This window comes from Glycine max, chromosome 16, assembly GCF_000004515.6.
Source record: "Glycine max cultivar Williams 82 chromosome 16, Glycine_max_v4.0, whole genome shotgun sequence".
Classification (NCBI taxonomy): domain Eukaryota; kingdom Viridiplantae; phylum Streptophyta; class Magnoliopsida; order Fabales; family Fabaceae; genus Glycine; species Glycine max.
The window spans coordinates 27,591,061-27,616,804 of NC_038252.2; the positions used below are offsets into that span (position 1 = coordinate 27,591,061).

Below are 25,744 nucleotides of genomic sequence, written 5' to 3' on the forward strand. Positions count from 1 at the left end.
GTCATTATACCTAATTAAAACTATAATTAAGACAAATGATCACCAATAACAACAATTGATGGTGTCATTATACCTAATTAAAACTATAATTAAGACACAGAAACATGTGAAAAAATGCGCAACTTCTGACTAGTCAAGAGGCAGCCACCGACCTAGAGTTTTCACCTTATTAAACCTTAATTTCTTCAAATTAAAACAAGTCCATAGGTGGTGCAAATCCAAAGAGAATTGATATCCACTTTAACAAAAGTTTGGGCCTTTATTTCAACTAACAAAATGCTAATAAAATCACTCAACAAAGGTGGTGCCCTCTACTCTTCTTGGAACATGGTGCAATTGATAATCTAAAGCTTCTCCACTTCTAACTTGGGCCTAAATTCAAATAGCATGGTTAACACTTATTGAAGAGCTTCCTTGGTCTTCTTTGTTCTAGCCCTTGTTATAGGTCCTCCAAGTCCTTCTAAAGGTTCATTGCCCTTAGTCCTTGTCATGTCCTCATCAACTAAGGCCTATATATGATTCAAATAAGATTATGATGAATCATTTTAGTCCAATAGTGGCTCCCTCCCTTCTCCCTCATGGGTGAAACTTAATGTCGATGGTACTTTTGATCCTATTTCCCGGTGGCATAATAAAAAATGATAGTGGAAGATTCATCATAGGCTTCTCCATCAAGCAAGGGGAATGTTTAGTGGGTCAAGCTGAGATATAGGGAATTAGTTATGTAAAGTTTCATTTATGTCCTATGTCCTACAATTTTTCTACTCGAAATGTTAGGGTCATCTTAGACTTATTGACTTTATATATAAAGATAAATGTAATAATGAAGTGATTAACAAATTCTCTCTACAATTTAAACCTTTGTATTAACATAAAAATATGTGGAATATGTTTTGAATTAGTCCATAATGCTTGTCTCCTTTACACCTAACACAAAGAGTTCAAGAATACTCTAACTTCTTAATTACTATCATGCTTTGTGTTTGTCAAACCATTTTAAGGTTCAATGATAATGGTTTATTTGTGTCTCAACTATATAAATAACAACTTTGGAGGCCTCAAGGTTGCCAAAGATGCAGGCTTTGACAAAGTCATTTGTGAATCAGATTTGGCTTCCACTATCAAGTTCATCACGGATGGAGTTTCTGATTTCCACTCTTATGCTCCTCTGATCAAACATACTTTACAACAAGACGATGCTTGTGTTGATTGCTTAGTTGAGTTTGGAGCTACTTCGCATGTACCTTTTATGCTTTTGGTGGATTTCCCTTTCTTTTTTTCTTTGTACCTCGCAACTAATGTTGTAGGAACCCTTTTCTTTAGGCAACAGTCTTCCTTTGTCTATTTTTTTCTTATGCATAAAAAAACATAGCTTGGACGAATTAGGTGTACATGTTTTCACCATTATATAGTTATTTTATACGACCTCCAATTCTTATGGACTTTTATATATCAAATATGTTTTTGATCCTTGATATATACTTGAATTTTGTATTTAGTCTAATAAAAATTTTCTTTGCGATAGGTCCCTAATATTTGAAAAGTTTTGTGTGAGGTCCTTGTTGTTAGAAGAGATCCATTGATTGTCGATGTGGTTGTTAACTTGACACGTCGACAAGTTACATGTGATGCCACGTCGGATTAAATGTGACATGTAAGCTGACCACGAGTCGTCTAACATGGCATCATATTTTAATTAAATTAAAATAAATAAATAGGAGCTATATCGCCGAAATGGACCCAAAATGGACGAAGGCAAGGGAGGGTACGGTTAGAACGGGGATCTTATGGATCAGTTCTGCCATAATGAAGCTATGCATGTCGTCATTGATGAGGGTTTCTTGGGCGAGGAAGAAGACAATGATTACGAGGACCTTTACAACGACGTCAACACCAAGGAAGTGTTCCTTCAATCATTGCACAAGAACGACAGTTCGGGGTTCCAAAATAGCGACGTTGAAGAAAAGAAGCCTTCATCACCGTCGCTGGTTTTGGATGTCGTCGGGGTTTTGATTTCGGGTGTTGGTGGCAATGGAGAGGGTGCCATTGGTGGTGGAGGAAGAGAGGTTATGGAATCTAGGGTTTCGGGGAGGGTTGATGGGTTTCAAAATCAAGGGTTTATTGGGAATGAGATGGGTGCCAAATGTGGGATTAGGGTTGAATTAGGGAACCAATCTAGGAATTTGAGTGAAATTAAGGATCAGGGTGGGAATGATGGTGTTGTAGTGCAAGGGATTGGACAATAACCACATGGTGGGGTTGTTGGGATTGTGGGAAATGAGGATTTGGTGATAGAAGGTCAAGATGGTGTTGGTGGTGGTGGAGGAAGTGGGGAATGCTAATAGGGTAGGTGGAAATGGTGTTAGGAATAGTGTGATTGTTGTTAGTCATGTTAATACTGGAGGAGTTGGAGGTGCTATTAGTGATGGTGTTGTTGTTGTTGGTTCTGGTGGTACTATATTGTTTGTGGGTGATTCGCATTGGTGGACTATTGATGCTGAGCTTGAAATTGAACTTAGTAAGTATAAGCCTATGAAGGAAGTGCAATTTTTTTATGAGAAGGCGAGTGGGAAGTCGAAGGGTTATCACTAGGCTGAGTATTTTGACCCTTCTACTACAATTGTTTTCAAGGAAGGAATGAATGTACATGTTTTTTCATTTTAATTTAATTAAAATATGATATCATGTTAGATGACACATGATCAACTTACATGTCACATTTAATTTGACATGACATCACAAGTAGCTTGTTGACGTGTCGAGTTAACAATCACATCAACAGTTAATGAATCCCTTCTAATAGCATAGACCTCGCATAAAACTTTTTAAATATTAGGAACCTATCACAAAGAAAAAATTTATTAGGAACCAAATGCAAAATTCAAGTATATATCAGGAATCAAAAACATATTTAAGTCATATATTCATACATTAAATTCACATAAAATTCAAACAATTATTTTCAAATTTTAATATTTATTTATAAAAAAATCTAATATATTAAAATAAGCTTTTGATGAACTCTATATTTGTTTATACTTTTGTTTTTTATTTGTTTTGCATAATTCTTTTTTAACTCTTGGGTTGTGAGAATTGATTGTTATTTTAATTCGTCGGTAAGATTATCAAGATGAACTTTGAGAAACTTTCACACTTGGCATATTTGGTTTTGTTGAGAGTGTGAAGTGACACTGGTATTTTTTTTATGGTTCAAGTATTTGTGCCTTTCACCTACAATTACTACAATGTATACCAACTTACACGCTTTATAAAAAAAATTGAAGGTAAGTCATGTCCTTTTTATGTGACGTATCCTTTATGCAAACATTAAAAATTATCTTAATCTAGTAAATTTCATTTCAAATCACATGAAATTAATAAAAAGTTACTTTTTAACTCTGTTTAGATTAGGGCTGAAATAACATTTGAGTTTGAGATTAAATTTTTAAATTGTAAAATAATCTGTCTTCTTATTCTTTCTTTAATCAAATAAGAAATTTTTAAAAAAAATTATTTTTTATTGGTTTTGTACTTTCCCTGTATGCAAACATTTAGTATTATAAAATTACTTCATCTCCTTGGCCAATGCTCTTGCCTTTTTCCCTTGGTTAGATCTTTTCTTCAATTTTTTTGTTATTATAAAATAATTTTTATGAACACATAAAAATGAGTCACACGATCCGAACATTCTTGAGAGGAAACCGAGTTTGGTTGCAATTGATGCGCCGTGTAAAATTTCCTCCAAAAAAGGAAAATACACAAAACACAAGAAATAAAAATAAAAAATGAATAAATAACTGTAATTATAATTGTTAAAAGTAAAAATAAAAAAACAAACAAAAACATAAACAAACAATAATAGTAACAAAGTTGGCAAAGATTGGTTCGCATAACGAACGCTTCAACGGCAAAATTTCTCGGGCTAGAAAGGTTCTTCTCTCTCTCTCTCTTTGATCTCATTCCGCAACAACAACTCACATTCCCTCATGCATAATTTCCATCTCCTCCAAAAGGGTTAGGGTTTCTCATTTTCCTTCTTTCTCATCCCAAATTCCTCTCTCCCCATTTTCTTGCACTTTCAGAATTCATTTTGGGCCTATTTCTTTTTTGTGTGTGTGCATTTTCATTTCTTTCCTCTTTGCATTCATGGAAGTTTCTAGATTTTCATTTTACCTTAAACATATGCATGATTGAAGTAGGAACTGTATTAATTGGAGGAAGAGAAGAAATCGGAAGGGTGTGTGTGTGTTGTGTGCTAGGGTGAGTTTTCTATCAATCAAGGTCCTCAGGTGAATGATCTGAGGGTTTTGTTTTTGAGGTGAGTAAAGGATAATTGAAGATGAGCGCTTCTAGGTTCATCAAGTGTGTCACTGTCGGGGATGGAGCCGTGGGCAAAACTTGTTTGCTAATCTCCTACACCAGCAACACCTTCCCCACTGTTAGTTCTTTTATTCCTCTTTTTTTGTTTCTTTGTGTATTAGTGACAATTTTTTTATTTCCCTTTTTTGGAATGCATTTTAGAGCTTTGGATTTAAAAAATGAGTTGCTATAACTACTGTTCAATCTAAAAAATGCAAAATTAATTTTGGGTCAATGTGATAAATGTTGACAAATGGATAAAAAGGGTTGAAGGAGAAGTTGAGTTTTCCTTGGTTGCTCTTCAAGAGAAACTTAAATTTTGAAGTAGAATTAATTGCTTGCAAGGTTCTGATTAGTTTATATGGAATCTTTGCTTAGCAAATTTACATGATAAACTCAATTGTTTAAGGTTAGGAAGATGTAGTCTTTCTAAAGCTTTTTCTAATTTATTAGATGCCAATTTTTTTAACAAAGAAGAAAGAAAAAGAAAACCATTGGGGGGTTTATGATTTATTTTGAATAAAAATATGTTTTTACGTCATTGGGGAATGACAAAAGGTGCCTAACATGCATAACGGAAGTAACAAAATACTTTCTTTAAAGTTTTCATGAATAATGATGAAGAAATCAACGTATGTTGTGCCTTATTTTGATTTAATAATAATAATAATAATAAGAATACGAGAATCACATGCACTGATGTATTCTGAATTGATTTAAATGTGATAAAGGAAATAATGAGAATTTGGTTCTAAATCTATCATGAGTTGTCATTATTTTTGGGATTAATTGTGTTTCAATGCTATATATGATATCCTCTTATAAATATGCTTATTGAGAAAGAAAGATAATTTTTTTTTTCATCTCTTCACTTTGTTTGGAAATAGGATTATGTGCCAACTGTTTTCGACAATTTCAGCGCAAATGTGGTTGTGAATGGAGCCACTGTTAATCTAGGATTATGGGACACTGCCGGTACTACTATTATTTTTTCTTTGTCAATTTTGGGATGTTGAGTTCTTTTTAGATTTTTATTATTTTATTACGTGGAATAGGTCAAGAGGATTATAATAGATTACGACCTTTGAGTTATCGTGGTGCCGATGTTTTCATATTAGCTTTCTCTCTGATTAGCAAGGCCAGTTATGAAAATGTTTCCAAGAAGGTACTTTTCCCACTATTTCAAGGTTTATGTTCCTAGTATTCCTCAAATTTAAAATGCACTTTTACAGGTTACATTCGATGTAAATGTAATGTTTCCATAACAATTGTAAAGAACCATATCTTATTTATATTAATTTAAAAGTGTTAATAAACGGTGTATGTGTTATTTTCACTTTCAGTGGATTCCAGAGTTGAAACATTATGCACCTGATGTTCCCATTATTTTGGTTGGCACAAAGCTTGGTAAATTAATTTCTACCTAATTTTTTAATGCTTGATATTATGATATTGTGCATTAATTGGTTACTTGCTTTCTTCTAGCATGTTAATTTATAATACTACTAACCAATTTTGTGTTTTGGAATCATATAATTATATAGATTTAATGATCCATAATGTTGTAGTTAGATATTTCTTTGGAACTTTACTTTATAAATGTGATTGATTTATAATATTTTTTTATTGTGTTCATTTTATAAGTGATGAACTAGGATTTGTTTTTATCTAGAAAGAAATGAAGGATTGATATTTGGTATATTTTGTGCATCCCTCCTTTTATTTAAAGTTTTCACCTCTATTTGTTTTCTCAATTACAATTATTGTGGTCATACATGTATTATTTTTAGTTTGATGTTACTCTTTTTGTTGTCTCTTTGTACTAGGATGTTTTGCAAGATAGGAGTTTTACATATACTTACATTGACATTTTACCATCAACTAATTGCTACGAGGGTTAACGAATTGATAGTGTTGAACACTTATTCATCATTAGTGAAGTTTAAGACACATTTAAATAAATATGTGCACATGAACTTCTTTTTTTTGTTTTCTCTTTTTTCCTTTTAATTAGACATAGTGTTTTAACTCTTATGGACAAATATATTAAATGCAATCGGGAGTCAAGTGCAATGCTAGAAGTCTTAGCCATCAAGCTTGACTTTGTTTTTTTGGATCTATGATGTATTTGTCAAATGCAAAAATAATATTTGAAACTTGTTAACTTGGTATTTTGGTTCAAACTATCATTTTTCCCCTTTAGAGATGTGATATTATCTAACATTAAACAAAAAAAAAAAGTTTCTTTTAATATTAATCTTCTAAAATTTTAATGGCTTGCATTAGAAATTATTATTTACTGTCTTCAAGTTTTTATTGATACAGTGTATGTAAATTGTGTATGTCTAGATGGGTTGGTCCTATCTTCATATAAGTATTAATACTTCTAAATAATATGTGAATAACTTTCGTATGTGTTGTTCTATTTAAGGGACAAATGATTTTGTTAAAAATATTCTTGGCCTCTACACATACTATCACCAATTGTTCTTTCAATTAAGAGTTAGTTATTTACCATTTTTTGAATTTGAAATGAGACAGACCTTCGAGATGATAAGCAGTTCTTCATAGACCATCCTGGTGCTGTACCCATTACCACCGTTCAGGTATTTTTTTATTTTTTATTTTTTGTGTGATTCTCTAGTTGTTTTACATTTCTAGTGCATTCTTGTAATTAACTTTAGTTTTTAATCTAAAATTTGCTTATCTTCTTAAAGGGAGAAGAACTTATGAAGCTGATTAATGCACCTGCTTACATTGAATGCAGTTCGAAATCACAACAGGTATATAATTGAATGAATTTTTTCTTTTCATACCCAATGGTTAAGTTAATTGGTAGTCATAAATTTATCTTTGACCTTTATTGCAGAACGTGAAGGCAGTATTTGATGCAGCCATAAGAGTTGTCCTTCAACCACCAAAGCAAAAGAAAAAGAAGAGTAAAGCACAAAAGGCATGTTCAATATTGTGATTCACTATGTCTAACCATTTGATGACAACCATTTGTTCTACCTAATGTTGCCCTTCTCTTCTTCCATTTCTTCATTTCGTTGAAGAAGTCAGAGTCTTTTGGGTGTTCATTTGACATACTCTAGATCTCCTTGAAGCATAAGGTGGTTGATGCTTTGCTTTCTTGGAGTTATTGTGAATTCTAATTGTCAAATTTGTTTTTTTATGGTTCTCACCTTTTTATGAACTTATGTTTTATGCATCAATACATTGGAATATCCCAGTTAGGATAGCATCCTTGTTTGCTCGAATATATTTAAATATTTGTATTTCATTATAATGCTTCCTATGTTAAAAGATTTTTAGTTGTTTTTTAGTAATTGTTTAATAGTTTTAAAATTAATGAGAGTTTTTTCTTATTTCCCTTAACAAATTTTTTTAGGGTTTGGTTGAAATTATGGATGAGGAGGTTTTATTTCGAACACATACTGTTAGGCTCTAATATAAAGCAAGTGCATTATATTTCAAAGCTAGTGTGATACACAACCAACCATTTTTTACCTATAGTTAAATTTGATTATCACTAAGAGCTGTATCTACAATTTGAGATGTATGTAGGCAAAAGTCATTAACATATACCTACAACCTTCAATCGTAGGTAAAAGCGAATAAATTTTACCTACCGCTTCCAATTGTAGGTAAAAGCTATATAATTTTAATAAAAATTTTAGCTACACTCTCTATTGCAACCTATTTTTGTTCCCAAATTCGCTTGCACCAAACAACATTTAAATTTAAAAATATTACTGTTCTACTACAACCTATTCAGATTTTTTTTTGTTCCCAAATTAGCTTGCACTATACAACATTTAAACTTTTACTATGGTGAAAGATAAAATTTATAAACAAAACCAAAAGCAATGTCCTTAGATTTAATGTGATTCCAAAAATAGTTTTATATACCTTTCAAAGGTCAAGAAATTTAAATCATAAGTTAATACTTCATGTACTATCAATGTCCTATTGGTTTTGTGTTATCAATACAAATAGAGCTTATATATAAACCAATGAAAGAATGTGTATGTTATAAAAATTCACTATAATACCAAAATACCAAACAATAAAAGTGGATTATAAGCTGAACTTTCTCCATATGAAATTGGAGAGCATATGGAGAATCTCTGAGAGACAACATTTTCACTTTGCCTCCCTAATTTGGAATTTTCTGAATAAGAATGTCTTCTTCCTTGCGGTTATTCTTGACTTAATCTATCAAATAAATTATCTAAGCTTGTCATTCTTGATTGGATCATAGACAGAACATCCATTATGCCGATTATAAACATCTGAAAGTTATTTGACAGTATAATAAATAAAAGGTGCCCCATAAACTTAAGAAACCACCACACAAAGGAAAATGACTAGCAACACCAGAGTTAAGAAAATTAGAATCACATTTTGTAGAATCAAAATTAAGAAAACTAACAATTTCAATCAGTGCAACCGAAGCTGAACTTGTTTTGCGTGTCATCTAGTCACTGTTTTAGAGCATCTTGGATACTAGCAATAGTAGTGGAGAGAAGGTTGTGTTGGAGCACTCGTATCTTGAAAATGAGAAGAACTTTTAATATTTTAGGCAATGATGAAAATAAAATATTTAAATAAATGTTTATTATTAGCTTTCACTGGCAAGATAATTTTCTAGACATTCAATTTGCAGCTTATTCAAACACTACTAGGGAGATTCTGGCCTACTAGGAAGCTATAATAACATAATACGTTCATGACTCATGAATTCACTGCTTTAAGCTTTATTTACAAAAGCGTGACATCCAATAGCAATACAATCCTCAAAACCAATAAACCAATAAACATAATTAAATTTAAGAAAGAATCTAATTGTGCAAAAATAATAACAAGCAATGACACCTCTGAGTGCCTTGAAGGGATGTGCTAGTGTTATTTCCTGTTGACTAGCTATTACTACTACTTGTCCCAAAAAACCTATTGACTCCTCCAGAGTGACTGCTACGAATAATGAACTTGCTAAGAAAGAAAAACATGCTTCCAACTTGACTACAGTTCATTTCTCTGCAAGATTTAATTTTAGTTTATCAGGCCACATGATAGGCTTTTGTGGAAACTGAAAATTTGTATAAGTTATCAACATAGTGGAGAGAGTAACACATCATGACATATTATGCAATGAAATTAAGTGTATTTTGATTAGACCATTCTATGGAACTAAAGTTCTAACATGTTTTCTCCTTCATCATTAGTGAATCTAACATGCATTGGCTGAGAACCAAAAATTTTAGTCAAAGTGATTGGTAAAAAGCTATAAAATAAAGGACTTGGAAAATCTTTTCACACACTTGATGTATATCTCCCATGAAGTAAGAAAAAAACAATAACGCCTAGTCATATTATCTATAAGATCATAAACAAAAGGCAGATAATCAAATTTAATGGAATTATTTTTTTCTATTTTCTTAGTATAATGATAGTATAATTATTACAATAATATTTTGACCATTATATTATAAAGGCCTAAATATGTTTTTGGTCCCTGATATATATCCGACTTTTATATCTGGTCCCTGATAAATTTTTCTTTCGAATCGAGTCCTTAATATTTGAAAAGTTTTGTCTGAGGTCCCTGTCGCTAATTGAGATCTATTAACTGCTTACGTAGCCATTAATTGAAATACATTGGCATGTAACGTGTGATGCCATGTGTACTCGTTAGCTTAGTGGAATTACACGTGTACACTTAAAACATTTCTTCTTCTTTTTTCTCTTTTCTTTTTTTCTTTCTTTTCCCAATCTGCCCCTTTGGAAAACCTTTTTCTTTCTCTATTGACTCTCTTCTCCCTTTCTCACTGTTGGGAATGACATTGGCAGCGAAGTGTGTTATGGTTCGCCGTGACCCTTTCGGAACTCCTCTTTACCTTGGTCCCTGCCGCCCAACCCTTGGCCTACCCCCTATCTCCAAGTTCTCCGTCACTGTCGTGGGCCTAGCCCCCTCCGACTGCATCTTGGTGGGCGTGAACCTAGACTTCCCTAGGCTCTCCCTCCACTAACCTCAACCTAAATGAGGAGCCCCACCTAGTTTCCCTTGCCGTCTCCATCACCCCCTATGACCCCTACCTAGTTCCTCCAAGAACTTTGCGTCGTCGTCGACATCTAACACTGAGGTGTGCATCTCGCGCATTGGTGGTGGGTTTCAATATTTTTTTGTGTTTTTGATTCTGATTTCAAGATTTTTTTTGTGTTTCTGATTCTACCGTCACTGTGGTGGGTTCGCGGTGTTGGTTGGTGGTGGGTTTTCTGGTACTTTGGTCATTGCCATTGCAGTGGTTTCATTGTGTGCTTCCTTTGATGGCGCCACTGTGATGTCGTCTCGGCAGTTTTTCGTGGTGGTTACGGTGGAAGAAAAGGGTTGCAAGAGGAGGAGGAATATGGGTTTGTGCTTGTGTTTACACAACATCGTTTTTACTTTAAAAAAAAAAAACAATCGTACACATGTAATCCCACTCAACCAATGAGTACATGTGGCAGCACATGTCACATGCCAACGTGTCCAGTTAACGACCACATAAGCAGTTAACAGATTCTGATTAACGGTAGGGACCTCGGACAACACTTTTCAAATATTAGGAACCCGATTTGAAGAAAAAATTTATCAGGGACCAAATACAAAAATTGTGTATATATTAGGGACCAAAAACATATTTAAGCCTATTATAAATAATAGTAACAAAATAGCTAGCAAGCACACTATTTCCAAAATCTCTAAAAATCCTCCAAACTTTATCTTCATCAGATATCTCTAGTCCTACTTTGTTTCCAAATATATTGGTTGCTTCTCCTTTACATGTTCACACATAAAATGCCGCAATAGTAAGTAATACCTAAGATTATCATTGCCAAAGAAAGTTTGTTTCCAATGAAAGCATAACTAAAAGAGGTAGTGAAAGATGATATAAAAATAGTGTGTTGCTTCCATTTTCTTCATTAATTGCTTGGTGATGCAACTTAAGTCCATCTTTTAGAAAAAATGATTGCATAAAAGAGAATGCATTTACAATGAAAGAATTAATGATAACATAAACCACTCACCTTTTTAAATAAAAAAACTCTTTCTTTTGACTTCTGAACTCAACAACTTGCTTCTAGCTGCTACTTCTACACTGTCCAGGAATCTACCAAGGATTATCCTTATATCATGGAATTATAAATATTATCAAAACTAATTAATATGACAAAGATTCCCTTTTCAACATGTTTAGTAAAACAATTATCAACAATGAAGTTTGGCATTGCTTTCCATTTGCATATATAGAAAACACCTATTACTATGTTTGAATGTGCTCCCAGATTTAGCAAATTTGGAACATTATAAACTATTTGCACTAAAGTCAATGAAGAGTTAGAAAACACACCTATGTTCCAATGTGCTATAAACTAATTTTAGCTGCTAGATCATCTTATTTGTATAAGACTATAAGCATACTAGAAATAAAAGGTCAAATTAGAATATTGTATATACAATGTTTACCCAGAAATAGCAAAACAAGTGCTCATTGATGAAATCTTGTTGAACCTTCTAGGACGCCTTTGCTAAAATTAGAGAAACCAAAAGAGAAAACAACAAAACTAGAATACATTTTTATCCCAAATAACCAATCAATATATACAAAATGAAATATGCTAAATAGACTTACAGTTTCATAATACACTTCCAAAAACTCCTATAAGTTAATCAATTAGCATTCATATAGTAAGCTTATTGCCAAAAAAAAAAATGGTGCAAATTTTGTAGAAATTAATTTTCCTACTGATTTCCTTGGCCAAATTAGGGGATTCAAATTTATTCTAATGCAACAACCTACATAAAAGGGAATTAAAAATTGAAACCTTAGAAAGTTAAGAACAAGCTATGAAGAAGAAGAAGATAAATAATGACGCTAACTGATGTTGATGAAACTAGTGGATCCCAACGTGGTATCGGCGACTTCATACATTGTGGCCAAGAGCACGGTGTCGTTGATGATTTGGTTAAGGATGCCATCCATGGCAGCGTTATCGATGGCGTAACACGATTGTTGAGGGGTTGCTCTGGGAGAACCTCTGCTTATCCTCAATTTAGGATTACTCTAGATAGCATTTTGTTGTTGTTGTTAAATGAAAAGAGGATAAGTGTTATAACTTGTTGACTTAACAAGAGTTATCTGTGTTGTGACTCTTGGCGTGTTAATGGTGATGTGTTGATGCAAAGGTACATAAGTCAACGACTTTGACCATTTTGTCGTTGCAGTGTGAGTTGTGCTCTAATAGTTTTAATTGTGTTAGTGAGTACACACGTAAGTTTGGAGTTGCTTGGTGGGATCTCATACATAGTGTGGAAGGGGTTAATGGAGGATGGATTTCCTCAGGGATGGATGAATGGACTACTCTGCATTTTAGGCTAGGATTTCTATAGATCTAATGTTGTGGTAAGCCATTACCCATATACTTCTATCCTAACATGACCGTTATATCACTCTATAGATCAGGTTTTGCACAAGATATCCCAAATAGTTTTTAGCACGTGCCAATGTTATTTGCTCAGTTGGGGTGTTGTTGATTTTACTTTGATTAAGGGATTATCTGTACATGTGATTTTGTGCATGTGATGATCTCGGACTACCCACACTTGGTTATTCATCCGTTATACTCGATTCACATGTCCTTCAATGGTCAATCCCATCAAGATGTTATCACAAGAAATGGTCAACAGATGGGAGGCATACTCGTCACATATGTATCTTAAGAGGATGCATTGTCTTCACGTGATGGACTTCGAACCTATAAGTATAGACTTCCTTTTCAAGTCTTTGGTCTAGCATCACCTAATGGGTCGACAGATGGTAGTACAAGGGAACCTAGTCATAACGATGTTACAATAGTGATTCGGATGATACCACGTCTCTTTTGTCTCTAGAGTTTAATGGTAGAGGGAAGTTCTTTAGAAGACTCTTGATGCTTATTTTTTTAGATTAGTGTACAACCAACATAAGTAGTGCATGATGTATCCCTTTCCCTATTTTAGATGTATTACAATAGGTAGTGGGTATTCTGTTGATGGTTTCATACATTTCACCTAGCTTTTCTTTTGAAATATTTTAAATAATCTTAGCTTATATCTATATCCAAATAAACATGAGGTAGATGTTCTCTCATATAGTGTTTTTTATCAAGTGTATGACTTGTTGAGATTATTCGTATGTTGATGTATGTCTTCGATATATAGATATATCGCAAAAAAATTACTCATATTTTTATAAAAAAATTAAATAAGAGTTTTAATGGAGTTAAAATATAATAGAAAACTTTAGTAGCACTTGTTGAACTTTCATTGGAAGCAAGCAAAGCATAACCCAAAAAAGGAGTATAGATGCCAAAATTATCATTTACCAAACCCAATTATCATTCATTAATGTAACAAATCACAGTCTATGTGTTGCATGAAATGCATGAAATTATTAGGAATAAAATATCTAATACCTTGTAGGTTCCATGCTCCATTGATAATAATGTCTTTAAGACATAGATTCATATTAGCATAATGAACAATGGGTACTTTATGGCACATGCATATCAAGGTATACCAAAGGGAAGAAAGACTACTACCCGTGCAAAACTTGAAACCTAATTTCAGATCTTCTTTGTTAGCCACTACTCCTCTCCAAGTAAAGGAATCACTTGGACAACTATTAATATTGAGAAAATTCTCTTGACTAAAGTGCCTACTTCTCAGCAGATTTCCCTATAAACAATCTGTATTTTCTAAAATGTGCCACACAAGCTTCCCTAAGAGAGAAGTGTTTGTATGATGGGCCTGACGTACTCCCAAACCCCCGTCAGACTTCGGTGCTATAACAATAGACCAATTTATTAGATTCTAAGATTTCTTACTTGTTGAATAGCACCAACGGAAACTCTTAAAAATCCTACCTATCTCATCAGACACATTGTTAGGGAGGGAAGTTATGATAGATTTGATCAAACATTGCCTACCTGCCTTATTCAAAAATTTACCTTTCCAAGTAAAGAACTTTGAATCTTGTAATGGAGAAAGTTGAATAAATCCTTAGTGATCCTTCCCTTAACCTAGGGGAACCAATGTATGTAAAAGATTCTCAACCTTTCTCATTGCAACAATTGAATGCAATCTCATATAAACATTCCTTCACACCCTTTTAAAGCATATAAATTTAGACTTTGCATATTAAGATTGAGCCCTGATTCTGAACAACAAATATCAAGAATAGACATCATTAGTTGAAACAAAGACTCTTTAGCCTTGCAAAATAGGAGTATATCATCAGCAAACAAAAGACATGACACCCTCAGCCTGCCTCTATTAATACAAATTGTTCCCAAATCCCATCATCAACCAATTGTTGGATACACACACACACACACAAAGATAATTTCTCCATACATATAACAAAAGGGTATGAGGATAAATGGTATCCTTGCCTCAAGCCCCTCGAGGGCTTAAAATACTCAATTTGAGAACCATTCCACACCATTGAGAGAGAAGATTTGGTGCACCATATAACGAGAAAGATAATGTTTTGAGGAAAACAAAAGTCATGAAGAACCTTCTCTAAATAATCCCAACTCGCCTTATCATAAGCTTTTTCAAGATCTATTTTAATAAAAGCTCTACCCTTCTTAGCTTTAGATAAATGTATGAAGTGAATCAACTTTTGAGCTATGATGGCATTATTAGTGGCACCCCTTACAAGAACAAAGCTTCCTTGCAAAGGGCTAATAATTTCTTCAAGAAAGGGACAAAGTTTGTGCACAATAACTTTAGTAATGATCTTATTGACAATATTACAAAGGCTTATCGGCCTAAAATCGTTAAAACAAATAGGATTATCAATTTTATGGATAAGCACGATAAGGATTTACATAATATTATCCTAAAAAAAGCCATTAAGAAAAACATTCCTAACAAGAGATTAAATATCATTCTTAAGGATGTCCCAATAAGTGACATGAACTTGTCCAGGTCCAATTATTTCAAATCTCCTTTGTAATGGATGGAAGACTCATTGATAAAAGTAGAAGTTAAAAGAAGCAAAAATGTTTTTCAAATCTTAATCATGGAGTTGCAAGCTGAAAAAGATTTAACTAAATTAAAGCCCAATCCAATAATTAACTCACACCTACAATTTGAAGATTGTTTCAACAAACTTGAAGAAAAACTCAGCCCAACACTTAAGACTCAAGTTACATCTATGGGCTGGAGTTTATTTGGTGGATTTCTTAGCTTTTGAGCTAAAAACTTAACTAATCCCATTGTCCTAATTTTCCATGTAATTTTCATATTTATGTTGGGGGGGAATAAGTTCAAATGTCTTTAAATGTTACATAGGTCAGAATTAAGTGTTTTTGAGCTTCCCAAGCCATTATGATGGTTAGTGAGAATTAATGAACCAGTGTGATGGTTAAGTGCGAAGTAAAAGCTTAGTGGGAAATAAATACTTAGTGGGCAACTTAGTGGGAAGTTAATGCCTAGTGGGATTGTTAATGAAATTTTACTTCTTTTGTTTTCAAGGCTGCCTAGCATAGCCTATAAATAGGAGACTCTTGTAAGCTTCCAAAGCAGAATATTCATATTAACCAAATATAGTGTTTCTCTTTGTCAGAACTTCCCTTTTGTTCTTAGGTTAAAGAACTTTTTAATGTTGGTTCTACCGACAGGTTGCGGTTAGGGTAAAGTTCCTCTTTGTCTACTTTACTTGTTTTTAAGATGATTCATTAGTAGATTCATATCAATAAGTCTTGAAGAATGGTGGTTGAAAGCCATCTAGGTTAGGAGATTTGTATGATTTCATGGATATGATAGCATTCTTCATCTCATCAAGAGTAACCAAAGAAATTAAAGAAAAAGGTGTTGCTTGACTGAGTGAGGGAATGTTTCTAACCTACGGAGACTCATGAGAGGAAGCACAAGGCAAGCAGGAAATACCACAAAAATACTCCTTAGCATGTACCCCCAAAGCTTGGGGATCATTGCACCATTCTTTAGACTCAATAAGAATAGGATGGAAATGGTTCCTCTTGCGTCTAGTCTTGGTTTGGCAATGATATAGCCAAGTATTTTTGTCACCCAATCTTATCCATTGTTCCCTAGATTTTTTATACCAAATAGGCTTCTATTGATGTTGAATCTCCTTATACTCATCTTGGAGTTGCTTTTCCAGAATAAAAAATACTCTTTAAAGGATTAAAGTCTAAATGTTTCTAAATCCTATTCAAATAGGTCTGCACCCTCCCCTTTCTTCTAAATATGTTACCAAAAACATTATACCATTGATAAGTGGCTTTCACCAAATCTAGTTCCTGGCTAATCGCAGGAGTAAGGGACTTCCAAGCTTGCTTGACAATATCATGATAGTCATAAATAATGCTTAGTCCAAGAAGTTAAAAACCTCTATGGTCTCTCTTGTTTGGAGGGGAGATACCTCTTTAGATGAAGAATAATGGGACAATGATTTGAATGAATACGACAAAGATTAATGGTGTGAACATTGGGATTAAGGAGGTGCCAAGGTTGACCAACCAAAATTCTGTCCAACTTATTAGCCTTTGAAAGTCCTCTTCCTTCCCTACAAAACCAAGTAAATTTACTCCCTTTAGCTTCAATGCCCATCAAGGCATAATCATCTTGTGTTTGGAGGAACTTTTGTGCCCTTAATTAATTAAATATACCCCTTCTAACCTCAAAAGGATAGGCAACTTCACTGAAGTCTTTTAAAACCAACCAAGGAGAATCTATGGCAAATCTAATTTGTTGGAGTCAGAGTCAAAGTTGGTCTCTAAGGGCAGCGACATGTCTCACATAAAGAGTTGAACAAACTCAAGAGATGGAGTCCTTGGAAATAAGAAAAGATATGCTTTGATGTTGAGAATTAATAAATAGAGAGAAATCTCTATTGGAGTCAACAAGCACCCAAATCCCTCCCATGTGACCTTGTGCCTCTTGAACAATACAACCATCATCCCAGCTTAAGCCAAAAGGCTTTAACTTTAGAAAACTGGCAATGTTTCTTGAATAAACAAATGTTTTTTGGTTTATGACCCCTAACCAAAGTAGAGGTAACTATTTTGCCATCTTTAATGAGGGCCTCACGAATATTCCAAGAGAGAATAGAAAATTGTGAGTTACCCATAAAGATGAGAAGTAAACCCAACAAATAGAGAACTATAAACCATAATCATGCTCATTAAAGAAGGTGTCCATTAACTGAGCATTCTCATTTTTATCTTTGATAGTAGGGGTATTATCCATCTTATACCCCTCTAGGGAATCTTTAGGAGGCACTTGGGTCATCAAAAGAAGTGAGGGGGCCTCTTCCATAGTATTGTCATCTTGCCTGAAAAGGTGTTATTACATTTAACTAGACACTCTTCTAGGGTACGAAAACCTCCACAGTAGACTTGAGGGGTTTTGATTTACGTGTCAAGTCAGCTTGAGGGGTCTTCCTGTGATACCTCAATCTCTTTCTCTTAGATATATTGGCAATATGCTTGGGGTTTAACTTATCTTTTTGGACCCCTTATTGAGACATCGATTCTGAGGCATAGGATTTATTGCCATTACCTCGTTAGGGTCTCCATGTAACTAAATGTGGTGATGATGATGTTTGTTGAAGTTTTGGAAACTCCATAGCTAAATTCAACATTTGGAAGAACAACCTTTTCATCCCAATTTTCCTTAGAGGGGATCCCATTATAGTTTGAAACAATCCCTTCTTTTTATTTTTATACTTTAAATTTATATTAAATAATTTCCAACTAATTAGCAATATAAAAAAATCAAGTTAATTCTAAGATATTAGATTTTCAATAAAAAAAAATAATTTAATTTTATATTAAAGGTGTATGAAAATTAAACTACTTGATATTATTTTAAGTAATATATTTACACTAATTTCTTTTTGACGAGGTTTACACTAGTTCATAATACCAATTATATCTTTTTTTTAAAATAATACCAATTATAAATAGTAGAATCTCTTAATTATGGTGATTAGAATTTGATTCTTAGTTACATGTTGGTAAGAAAATTATCAATAAAGATAAAATCTATTTTACTTATTTCCGTACCCAAAATAATTCTAATTATCGACAAAACTACTATTACAAAAGTATAAAAAAAAACATTTTAACTATTTAATTATTGATTTAAAATATATTATTAATTTAAAATAAATTATAAGACATAGTCAGATTTGTCAGAGAGAATTAAAAAAGAGGAAAAAGAAAAAAAAGAAAAGAAAGAGAACCCGCGTAGTTTCACTTTCACATTTTGCGCTCAAAAACCAAAACACCCCAAACCCAAAATTCCATGTTGGGGTTTTCGATTTGGTTTCACGGCCAAGGCATTACGAATCTGACTATTACGAAGAACTGAGCGACTAATTTATCCCTTTTTATGTTACAACAAATCCCTAATTTTTTTTAGGGTTTGGTTTTTGTGATGGCAAAGCGAAACTGCGTCGTCATTCTGTCATCGGAAGACGAAGAAGAAGACGGTTTCATCGTTCGTTCGTTGAGTTCGAGTCACAGCTATAATACGAAGACGAAGTCGAAGTCGAAGTCCACGTCAGCATCCTCACGTGGGAGGAAGAGGGCACGTGCTTCGGCTTCTCGCTCTCACCTCTCCAAACTGCACGAGGTATCCATTTTTCACTTTGTGCATGTGTGAGTTTATTATTCACATTTTTGCGAGGAAAATATTCATCTTATATGAGCTCACGGTGCTGAGGAACATTAGTCACTGCTTCTGGCCGGGCTACTGGTACCGATACCATAATCAGAAAAAAAAAAGAAAAAAAAGCTTTCACTAATCACTGGGAGAGGAGGAATTTGATGAGTTTGTTTTTATTGCAGATAGACTTATTTGGAGATGACTTCAATGAAGTGTTTACTGGGTCAAAGGTATCCGCTGGTATGCTGTTGCTGTCTTTAAAACTGTTTTTTTTTTTTTTTTCATATTCGTATATGTTTGTTTGCTTTGACACGATGCTGATGGATTTGGCTCCTCCAAAGCGAGTTGCTTGCTTTAGAAACTAGAAAGTAATGTAAGAAATCTTAGTAGTTGCTTAAGAAATCACAAATGTGATGTTAGAATTTGGACTGTTCCTCTTCTCATCAACTACTAAGATTGCTTATTTTACACTTGCTTGCTTTAGACAAGCTAAATCTGATAAGATTACTGATCACGATGCATAGTTCCTTCATAGTGAGGAGGTTTCACTTTAGAGAATAAAGTGCATTTATGACCCTTCTGAATAGAAACTCAATGCTTGAAATTTTAACAACTCGTTAGTTGGTTATACATATGTTTGTGTTTTATCACAATATCAACCAGTTAATTTTCTAATTGACAGTTATAACTTCACTTTATACTCTAAAGTGTGCCCCCTCGTTTTGAAGGATGCTAGTTTTTTATTTATTTATTTTTAACTCAGCAATTGAAATTATATATGGAAGGTACCAGCAGTACCGAAAATTACATAAAAGAAAAGAGTATCCATCTGAGAGCACACAGGTTAAGGTGTATATATATCCAACATGAGATAAATACTACTTAACCCCTAAGCTAACAAATGAGATATCTGCGTGTGGAAGTCAGTACCATCCTACATAAAACAGATCCTCCACTACCAAAAGACCCTGCAAGACTAAAGGTATAAATCCCTTGTCATGTATGTGCCCAATAATACCCGAAACAAATATCATTCACACCCCCCTTCCATGCATATTACTCCCATCACCAGAACGCACACAATCTGTTAACCACTATGACAAGCTGCAATATTGCTACTCCATTGCACGTAAGAATAAGTGAAGCTTGGAGACAATGATCAAAGCCAAGACCAAGCCAGGAATTTAATTTCCTCCAACAGTGAAGGACGCTAGTTGTAGTATTTCAGTGGTTCCTCAGTGGTTCTTTTTCAATTTTGATACTAATATAGGGACTTTTTTAAAATTTAAAACAATAAAGGTTTGTTAAACAGACTGTCTGAGTTATCGACTTCACACATGCATAAACAATAAGTAAAATAAATTTGAAATCTTCAATTTGCACTTTTGTCCCAATTGTTGTGGCTTCTTGATCTGTATCTTTTTTTCCTGTTCAAATATATTGTAAGTGCTAAATGGATGCATCAGGTACTCACAGGCACTATGCAGAGGATCTATGGATTGATAAATACAAGCCTTGTTCACTGGAAGAGCTTGCTGTTCACAAGAAAAAGGTTGATGCTCTGATTCCTAAGTTCTTGATTTTGATAGTGATATGAATACCATCCCATTTTCTCCTTTTTTGTTGTATTTACAGGTTGAAGAAGTTAAGACATGGTTTGAGGAGAGGTTGAAACCTTCAAAGGTAAATCTAGGAGAAGACCTGTAGGATTATGATCAATTTATTTGTCTTATAATTGTTCTCTCTTTTCTTTTCACCCACTAGAATTTGTAGCTTTGTAGAGATTATTGTTCCTGTAAACTTGCAAAACAATGTTTTTTTTTTTTACAGAGATGGAGTATTAATAATAAAGTAATGTCGAATTGTCAATAGTTTAAGAATGTTTGGGAGTTTTCACTTTGTATAAAAAAGAGAAAAGCATCATCTTCTGGCTGTTGTTGTTGAGTCTTCTAAATTCTCCCTCTGATGTGTTTAGTCTTCTCAAAAGAAATTTGTTCCCCTGCACTAGGATATATTGATGTAAGCGGCTATAAATGGTTCTCTCTGAAGGCATTATGTTGTTTTTATTCCATTCATATTGTGAGTTCATTTTTCTTCCCTTTGTATGGCAATTCTACAGGGTGCCTACTGTAACAATGTTCTTGTCATCAGTGGGCAGGCAGGAGTCGGAAAATCTGTATGTAGCTCTTCTCTCCTCAATTTAGCCTAATTTCTTTTACTGGCTCAGCCACTCAGGACAATTTAGAAATGTTAATATTTGGAACTTCAGGCTAATGTGGCTTGGGGTCAATCTTTTCTTTTATCTTTATTTTCTTTAACTTGATTCCTTATTTTTTTGTGTTCTTATATATGCAGAATTTAACTTAATTATTACTGAATAGCACTTCCCTTTTAAAAACTCTGCCTATATATAATAAAAATGTAGAACACTGTACATTGCTATGAAGAACCTTATTTGAATGTACTTTGATAGAAAAGCCTTGTTGATATTGAAGCATTTTTTCTTTACATTATGTAGGCGGCTATTCATGTAATTGCGTCTCATCTAGGAGCAGTGGTTTGTGGGTGGAACACACCTACACCTGTAATTTGGCAAGAACATCTTTATAATTCTGGCACAGGTGGGTTAAGACAATGTTTTTGATGAGCTAGTATGAGAAATACTTGGTTCTCATCCCCTTTAGCTTCTCTTGTTAAATCGTCTATTTTTTTTTTCTGTGCAATGGTTAGTTTCCATGAGGATGTATTGTTAAAATGACAATGTGCTTTGTGTTCACATTCCAAATGGGAAAATACATACTATTTTTTTTTTTGTTTTTTTTGGGGGGTGGGGGATTCTAATAATTGAAATTTGTAACTTTTTGGATTGTGACTGTATTTTTCTAATTTTCTGATTCATTGACAGGGACAAAATACACATCCAAGTTAGATGAATTTGAAAGTTTTGTTGATAGAGTACGGAAATATGGATTATTGCTAACTTCCCATACTGGGGAGTCAAAGCCTTCCGTCATACTTTTAATAGATGATCTTCCCTTGACTAATGGGAAATCTGCTTTTAGAAGACTTAAAGATTGCTTGCACGTTTTGGTGAATTCAACTCAGATACCCACAGCAATATTGTTCACGGACTATGGAAATGCTGATTCAGCAGATTATAATGCTCGTTGTCTGGAAGAACTGAAGCTATCTCTAGAGAGTTCTGGGGCTTGTAAGGTTACGTCCTTGAAGAATTCTCTTGTGGTTTTTGATGTCTTGTTATGAGAGAATACTTATGTAAAATTTAGTTTGGGAAACTTTCAGGTTGCATTCAATCCAATTACATTGAATACTATGAAGAAGATACTTTTTAGAATATGCCAAATGGAGCATTGTGATGTGACTGCTGAGTATGTTGATCTAATTGCAAAAACTAGTGGAGGTGACATCCGGCATGCAATTACTTCTTTACAGTTTTTCTGCTTGAAACCATCTACCTGCTATCGTGGAGCATTAAAAGAGGAAAGTGATAAACCTGTTAGATCAGATGATGGATATTCCTTGCACTTTGGCAGAGATGAGACATTATCTTTATTTCATGCTTTGGGTAAATTTTTGCACAATAAAAGGGAGAGTGGAGTTTCAACAGAATATGGTGCGTCTTTGAGCAAAATTTGAATTTCATCTTTCTTTCTACTCATGGAAACAGCAGAAACATAAGTAGGTTAAGTTGAATCTCTTTTTAACTACTTAATTTTCTTATGTGGTAGATCAAGATGGATTTCTAATGCAAGAAAGACTTTCAAGATTACCATTAAAAATGGATGTCCCTGAGAAGATTCTTTATCAAGCCCATGTTCAACCTGGTCCAGTTGCTGATTTTCTGCATGAAAATGGTATTTTCTTCATATATGCTAGTGTTGACATTCTTTGTGAAAATTGAAAAAATGTTTATAAGGTAAAGTAAAGATGATTTATTTCTTTTATTTTCTAAACCAAATCAAGTTGCTTTCTAATTCTTGCTATTTTCTTGCAGTTCTGGATTTTTTGAATGACGAAGCAATAGATGATGCATGGACTTTGTCTTCGTATCTGGGTGATGCTGACATTCTTCTTACTAAACTTCGGGGAATGCTAAGTACTTATAATGAGGCAGAGAGTGTTTTACGGTCAGCTGCTGCATCCATAGCTGTTCGTGGGGTGTTATTTGGAAATTCTCATCCACTATCCTCCAGGTTAGCACTTATTTCCACTCAGTCTTTGGTGTGAGAAAACTTTATGTTTCTCAGTTATATTTAAATCTGTTCACTTTTACAGGTGGCATGCAATTCGGCGACCAAAGCTCTGGCAAGTTGAGAAAGCATCATTATACAAGGTAAACTTATTATGGCTCCTCTATTTGTTATATTTTCTTACTCTGCATTTTTTCAATTATCCATTTGAAGTAGGTAATTTGAATTTGAAATGTGTTGCATTTAGTTACCTTGGGAGAGATAAAAGGTTTTCAATTATATATTTGAAGTAGGTAATTTTTAAATTTCAAATTGTGACATTACCTTAAGAGGGGAAAAAAAAGGACACTGGAGAGCATCAACGAATATAATACTTCAATGCTTCTTTTGATAATGTTCTTTTTGTGCTATTTAATTTTTGTCTACATTACCTACGGAGGTTGTGTTGGCAAGGTAGCTTTCTCACTAGAAGATTGAAATGTTTCATCTTCTAGATTTTTGTTTCTTGCCACTCATGAAATTTGACTTTTTTTCATGATCTTACATTGCAGAATGAGGTGGATAGGCTCAGAATCCCTGCCTGTAGACGGTTTAGTTCTTATCATATGTCAATTATGACCACTGAGTACATGCCCATGCTTAAATTGCTTGGAAATGGAGCATGGGGTGGACATCATGAACCAAGTCCGGAATCATTACTGAACTTGGAAATGGAAGATTTTGATTTTGACAAAATGGATTTAGATGGACAATCTAGGGAGATTTCTGATGATGACATAGAAGATTGGTAGGGTATGCAATGTGTAAATATGCGGTGGTTCAGTTTGCAGATCTTCCTTTAATGCATATATTTTGTGTTGAACACTTATCTTCCCCTCTTATCGCTGTTATTCATCGAGGCTGAAGCATTACATAGGAAACCTTTAGTTTTTGTTAGCTCTACTTTCAAACCTTGATGAGATGATGGGTTTTTGGAAACAAGTGCTTAGTGAGAGAGGATGTGCCACTGTAAATATCTCTGTTACTTAAACATATTTTTATGTTAAAGTAAAACAAACTTAATATACACACGTGAAGCACGGACATTGTTCATTGTTGAGGTGTTGAAGTGTGAGACGCACTTTTGACTCTCCTCAGTAGGTGTTTGATACGAGTTAGGAGCAAGTGAAAATTAGTTAGAGAGGAACAGAAGAGTTTGTAAGAAAAGTGGAAACTACTTAAAGAGGATTCATTCCCCTTTTATTAGTCATTCGATAAAATAGGCCAATTTCTTGTTTTTTTTTTTTTTTTTTTATCATTTTTAACAAATGGAACGACTTGCTCCTTCTGGTGTGGTAAAAAAAAGTGATTTGATGGTGTTGAAGGTGAGCAGTGGTTAGTAGCTACAACCTCTTGTTAGATTCAAGCTTTTCCTGAGATCAAGAGTACTGATGCAATTGAAGAGCTTAAGTAGATACTCTGTAAGTGGAGGGACGGGGTTAGAAGTAGCCATGCAGGGCGTGTCTGAGAAATTTATATTGAATTTTTTCTGGTACAGAGCATATGTATCCTTTATTGGAGTAGAATAACTATTATGGAATCTAGTCTAATATAAATTATTAATTCTCATTTTATTCTTTTAACTTATTAAGCTGTCAAATTATTGACAAATTTTTATAATTAATATTTTTAATACCTCACTTTCAACAGATAATGCAACTGATTCATTTTATCTTAATTGGTTTCAAATGAGATTAAAATTGTTTCAATTTAATAAACTTCTTTCAATGATAATAAAATTATATAATATGTATAATACTTCTGAATTTAGTAAGTTAATTTTTCAACTTCTAACTTTTAATTATTGATTAACTTTTCTGCTTTTATTTAATTTTTTAACTTTCAACTAGTTTTTTTAAATAATTTTGTCGAATATAATCATAATGGTTTGCTAACATACTCTTCTTTTTTAGTTGAAGTATGCTAACCACCTACACATAAAGTTCAAGACAAAAAAAAATCAACATCTATTGTGTTTTAATTAATTCCTTTAAAGGATATTATAGTCTTTTAAGATTTATTCTTTTTTATAAAAACTTAAAATAAATCCTTTTCTCACCTCTGCACTTGCCCTCCTCCATCTCACTTAACATTTCTGATCTCTTATTGCAAGCTAAACCCCCCATTGCAGCTAGACATATCAGATAATCCCGTAGGGTAGGTATCATCTCAAACTCATCTCAACTTTAACATAAAATATCTGCTTTGATAGGGTATTGGAATGGGCGCAAGTATTACTCAAAATTTTTAAGCTATGATGAAAATGGATATCAAATTATACATGTACTTGTATCGGCCATCGCTATATTTTTTATAAATTTTTTTGCCACAATATATATATACATAATATATATTAAAGATTTTATTGTTATAATTTTTTTGAAAATATAAATCAATTACTTTAATAGTT

The 25,744-nt window shown here is 33.5% G+C and overlaps 2 protein-coding genes across 3 annotated transcripts; both read left to right on the forward strand.

The window, feature by feature from the left end:
- Positions 1-3,598: 3,598 nt before the first annotated feature.
- On the forward strand, positions 3,599-7,662 carry LOC100787827 (rac-like GTP-binding protein RHO1). 2 transcript variants are annotated; one of them, XM_014768561.2, is made up of 8 exons: positions 3,599-3,930; positions 4,329-4,438; positions 5,247-5,334; positions 5,415-5,524; positions 5,703-5,766; positions 6,901-6,965; positions 7,077-7,142; positions 7,229-7,662. In XM_014768561.2, the coding sequence occupies exons 2-8, from the start codon at positions 4,340-4,342 to the stop codon at positions 7,328-7,330; spliced, it is 594 nt and encodes a 197-aa protein (XP_014624047.1). In that variant the 5' UTR covers positions 3,599-3,930; positions 4,329-4,339; the 3' UTR covers positions 7,331-7,662. The 2 variants fall into 2 exon arrangements, with proteins under 2 accessions (XP_014624047.1, XP_040866394.1); XM_041010460.1 differs by having other exon boundaries at positions 3,603-3,930; positions 4,200-4,438.
- A 10,972-nt stretch (positions 7,663-18,634) lies between these two features.
- Positions 18,635-24,387, forward strand: LOC100799826 (cell cycle checkpoint protein RAD17). Its single transcript, XM_006599258.4, has 12 exons — positions 18,635-19,051; positions 19,267-19,324; positions 20,551-20,636; positions 20,720-20,767; positions 21,204-21,260; positions 21,603-21,705; positions 21,990-22,300; positions 22,388-22,718; positions 22,834-22,959; positions 23,100-23,298; positions 23,381-23,438; positions 23,847-24,387. The coding sequence occupies exons 1-12, from the start codon at positions 18,854-18,856 to the stop codon at positions 24,084-24,086; spliced, it is 1,815 nt and encodes a 604-aa protein (XP_006599321.1). The 5' UTR covers positions 18,635-18,853; the 3' UTR covers positions 24,087-24,387.
- Positions 24,388-25,744: the final 1,357 nt, after the last annotated feature.

What these genes read in the sequence shown, in the direction of transcription:
- LOC100787827 (XM_014768561.2), top strand. Translation starts at nt 4,340, where the DNA reads ATGAGCGCTTCTAGGTTCATCAAGTGTGTCACTGTCGGGGATGGAGCC. An exon ending in CCAGCAACACCTTCCCCACT is followed by an intron (nt 4,439 to 5,246) that starts GTTAGTTCTTTT and finishes GTTTGGAAATAG; the next exon opens with GATTATGTGCCAACTGTTTT. An exon ending in GCAGTTCGAAATCACAACAG is followed by an intron (nt 7,143 to 7,228) that starts GTATATAATTGA and finishes CCTTTATTGCAG; the next exon opens with AACGTGAAGGCAGTATTTGA.
- LOC100799826 (XM_006599258.4), top strand. Translation starts at nt 18,854, where the DNA reads ATGGCAAAGCGAAACTGCGTCGTCATTCTGTCATCGGAAGACGAAGAA. An exon ending in TCTTTATAATTCTGGCACAG is followed by an intron (nt 21,706 to 21,989) that starts GTGGGTTAAGAC and finishes ATTCATTGACAG; the next exon opens with GGACAAAATACACATCCAAG. An exon ending in TCTCATCCACTATCCTCCAG is followed by an intron (nt 23,299 to 23,380) that starts GTTAGCACTTAT and finishes TCACTTTTACAG; the next exon opens with GTGGCATGCAATTCGGCGAC.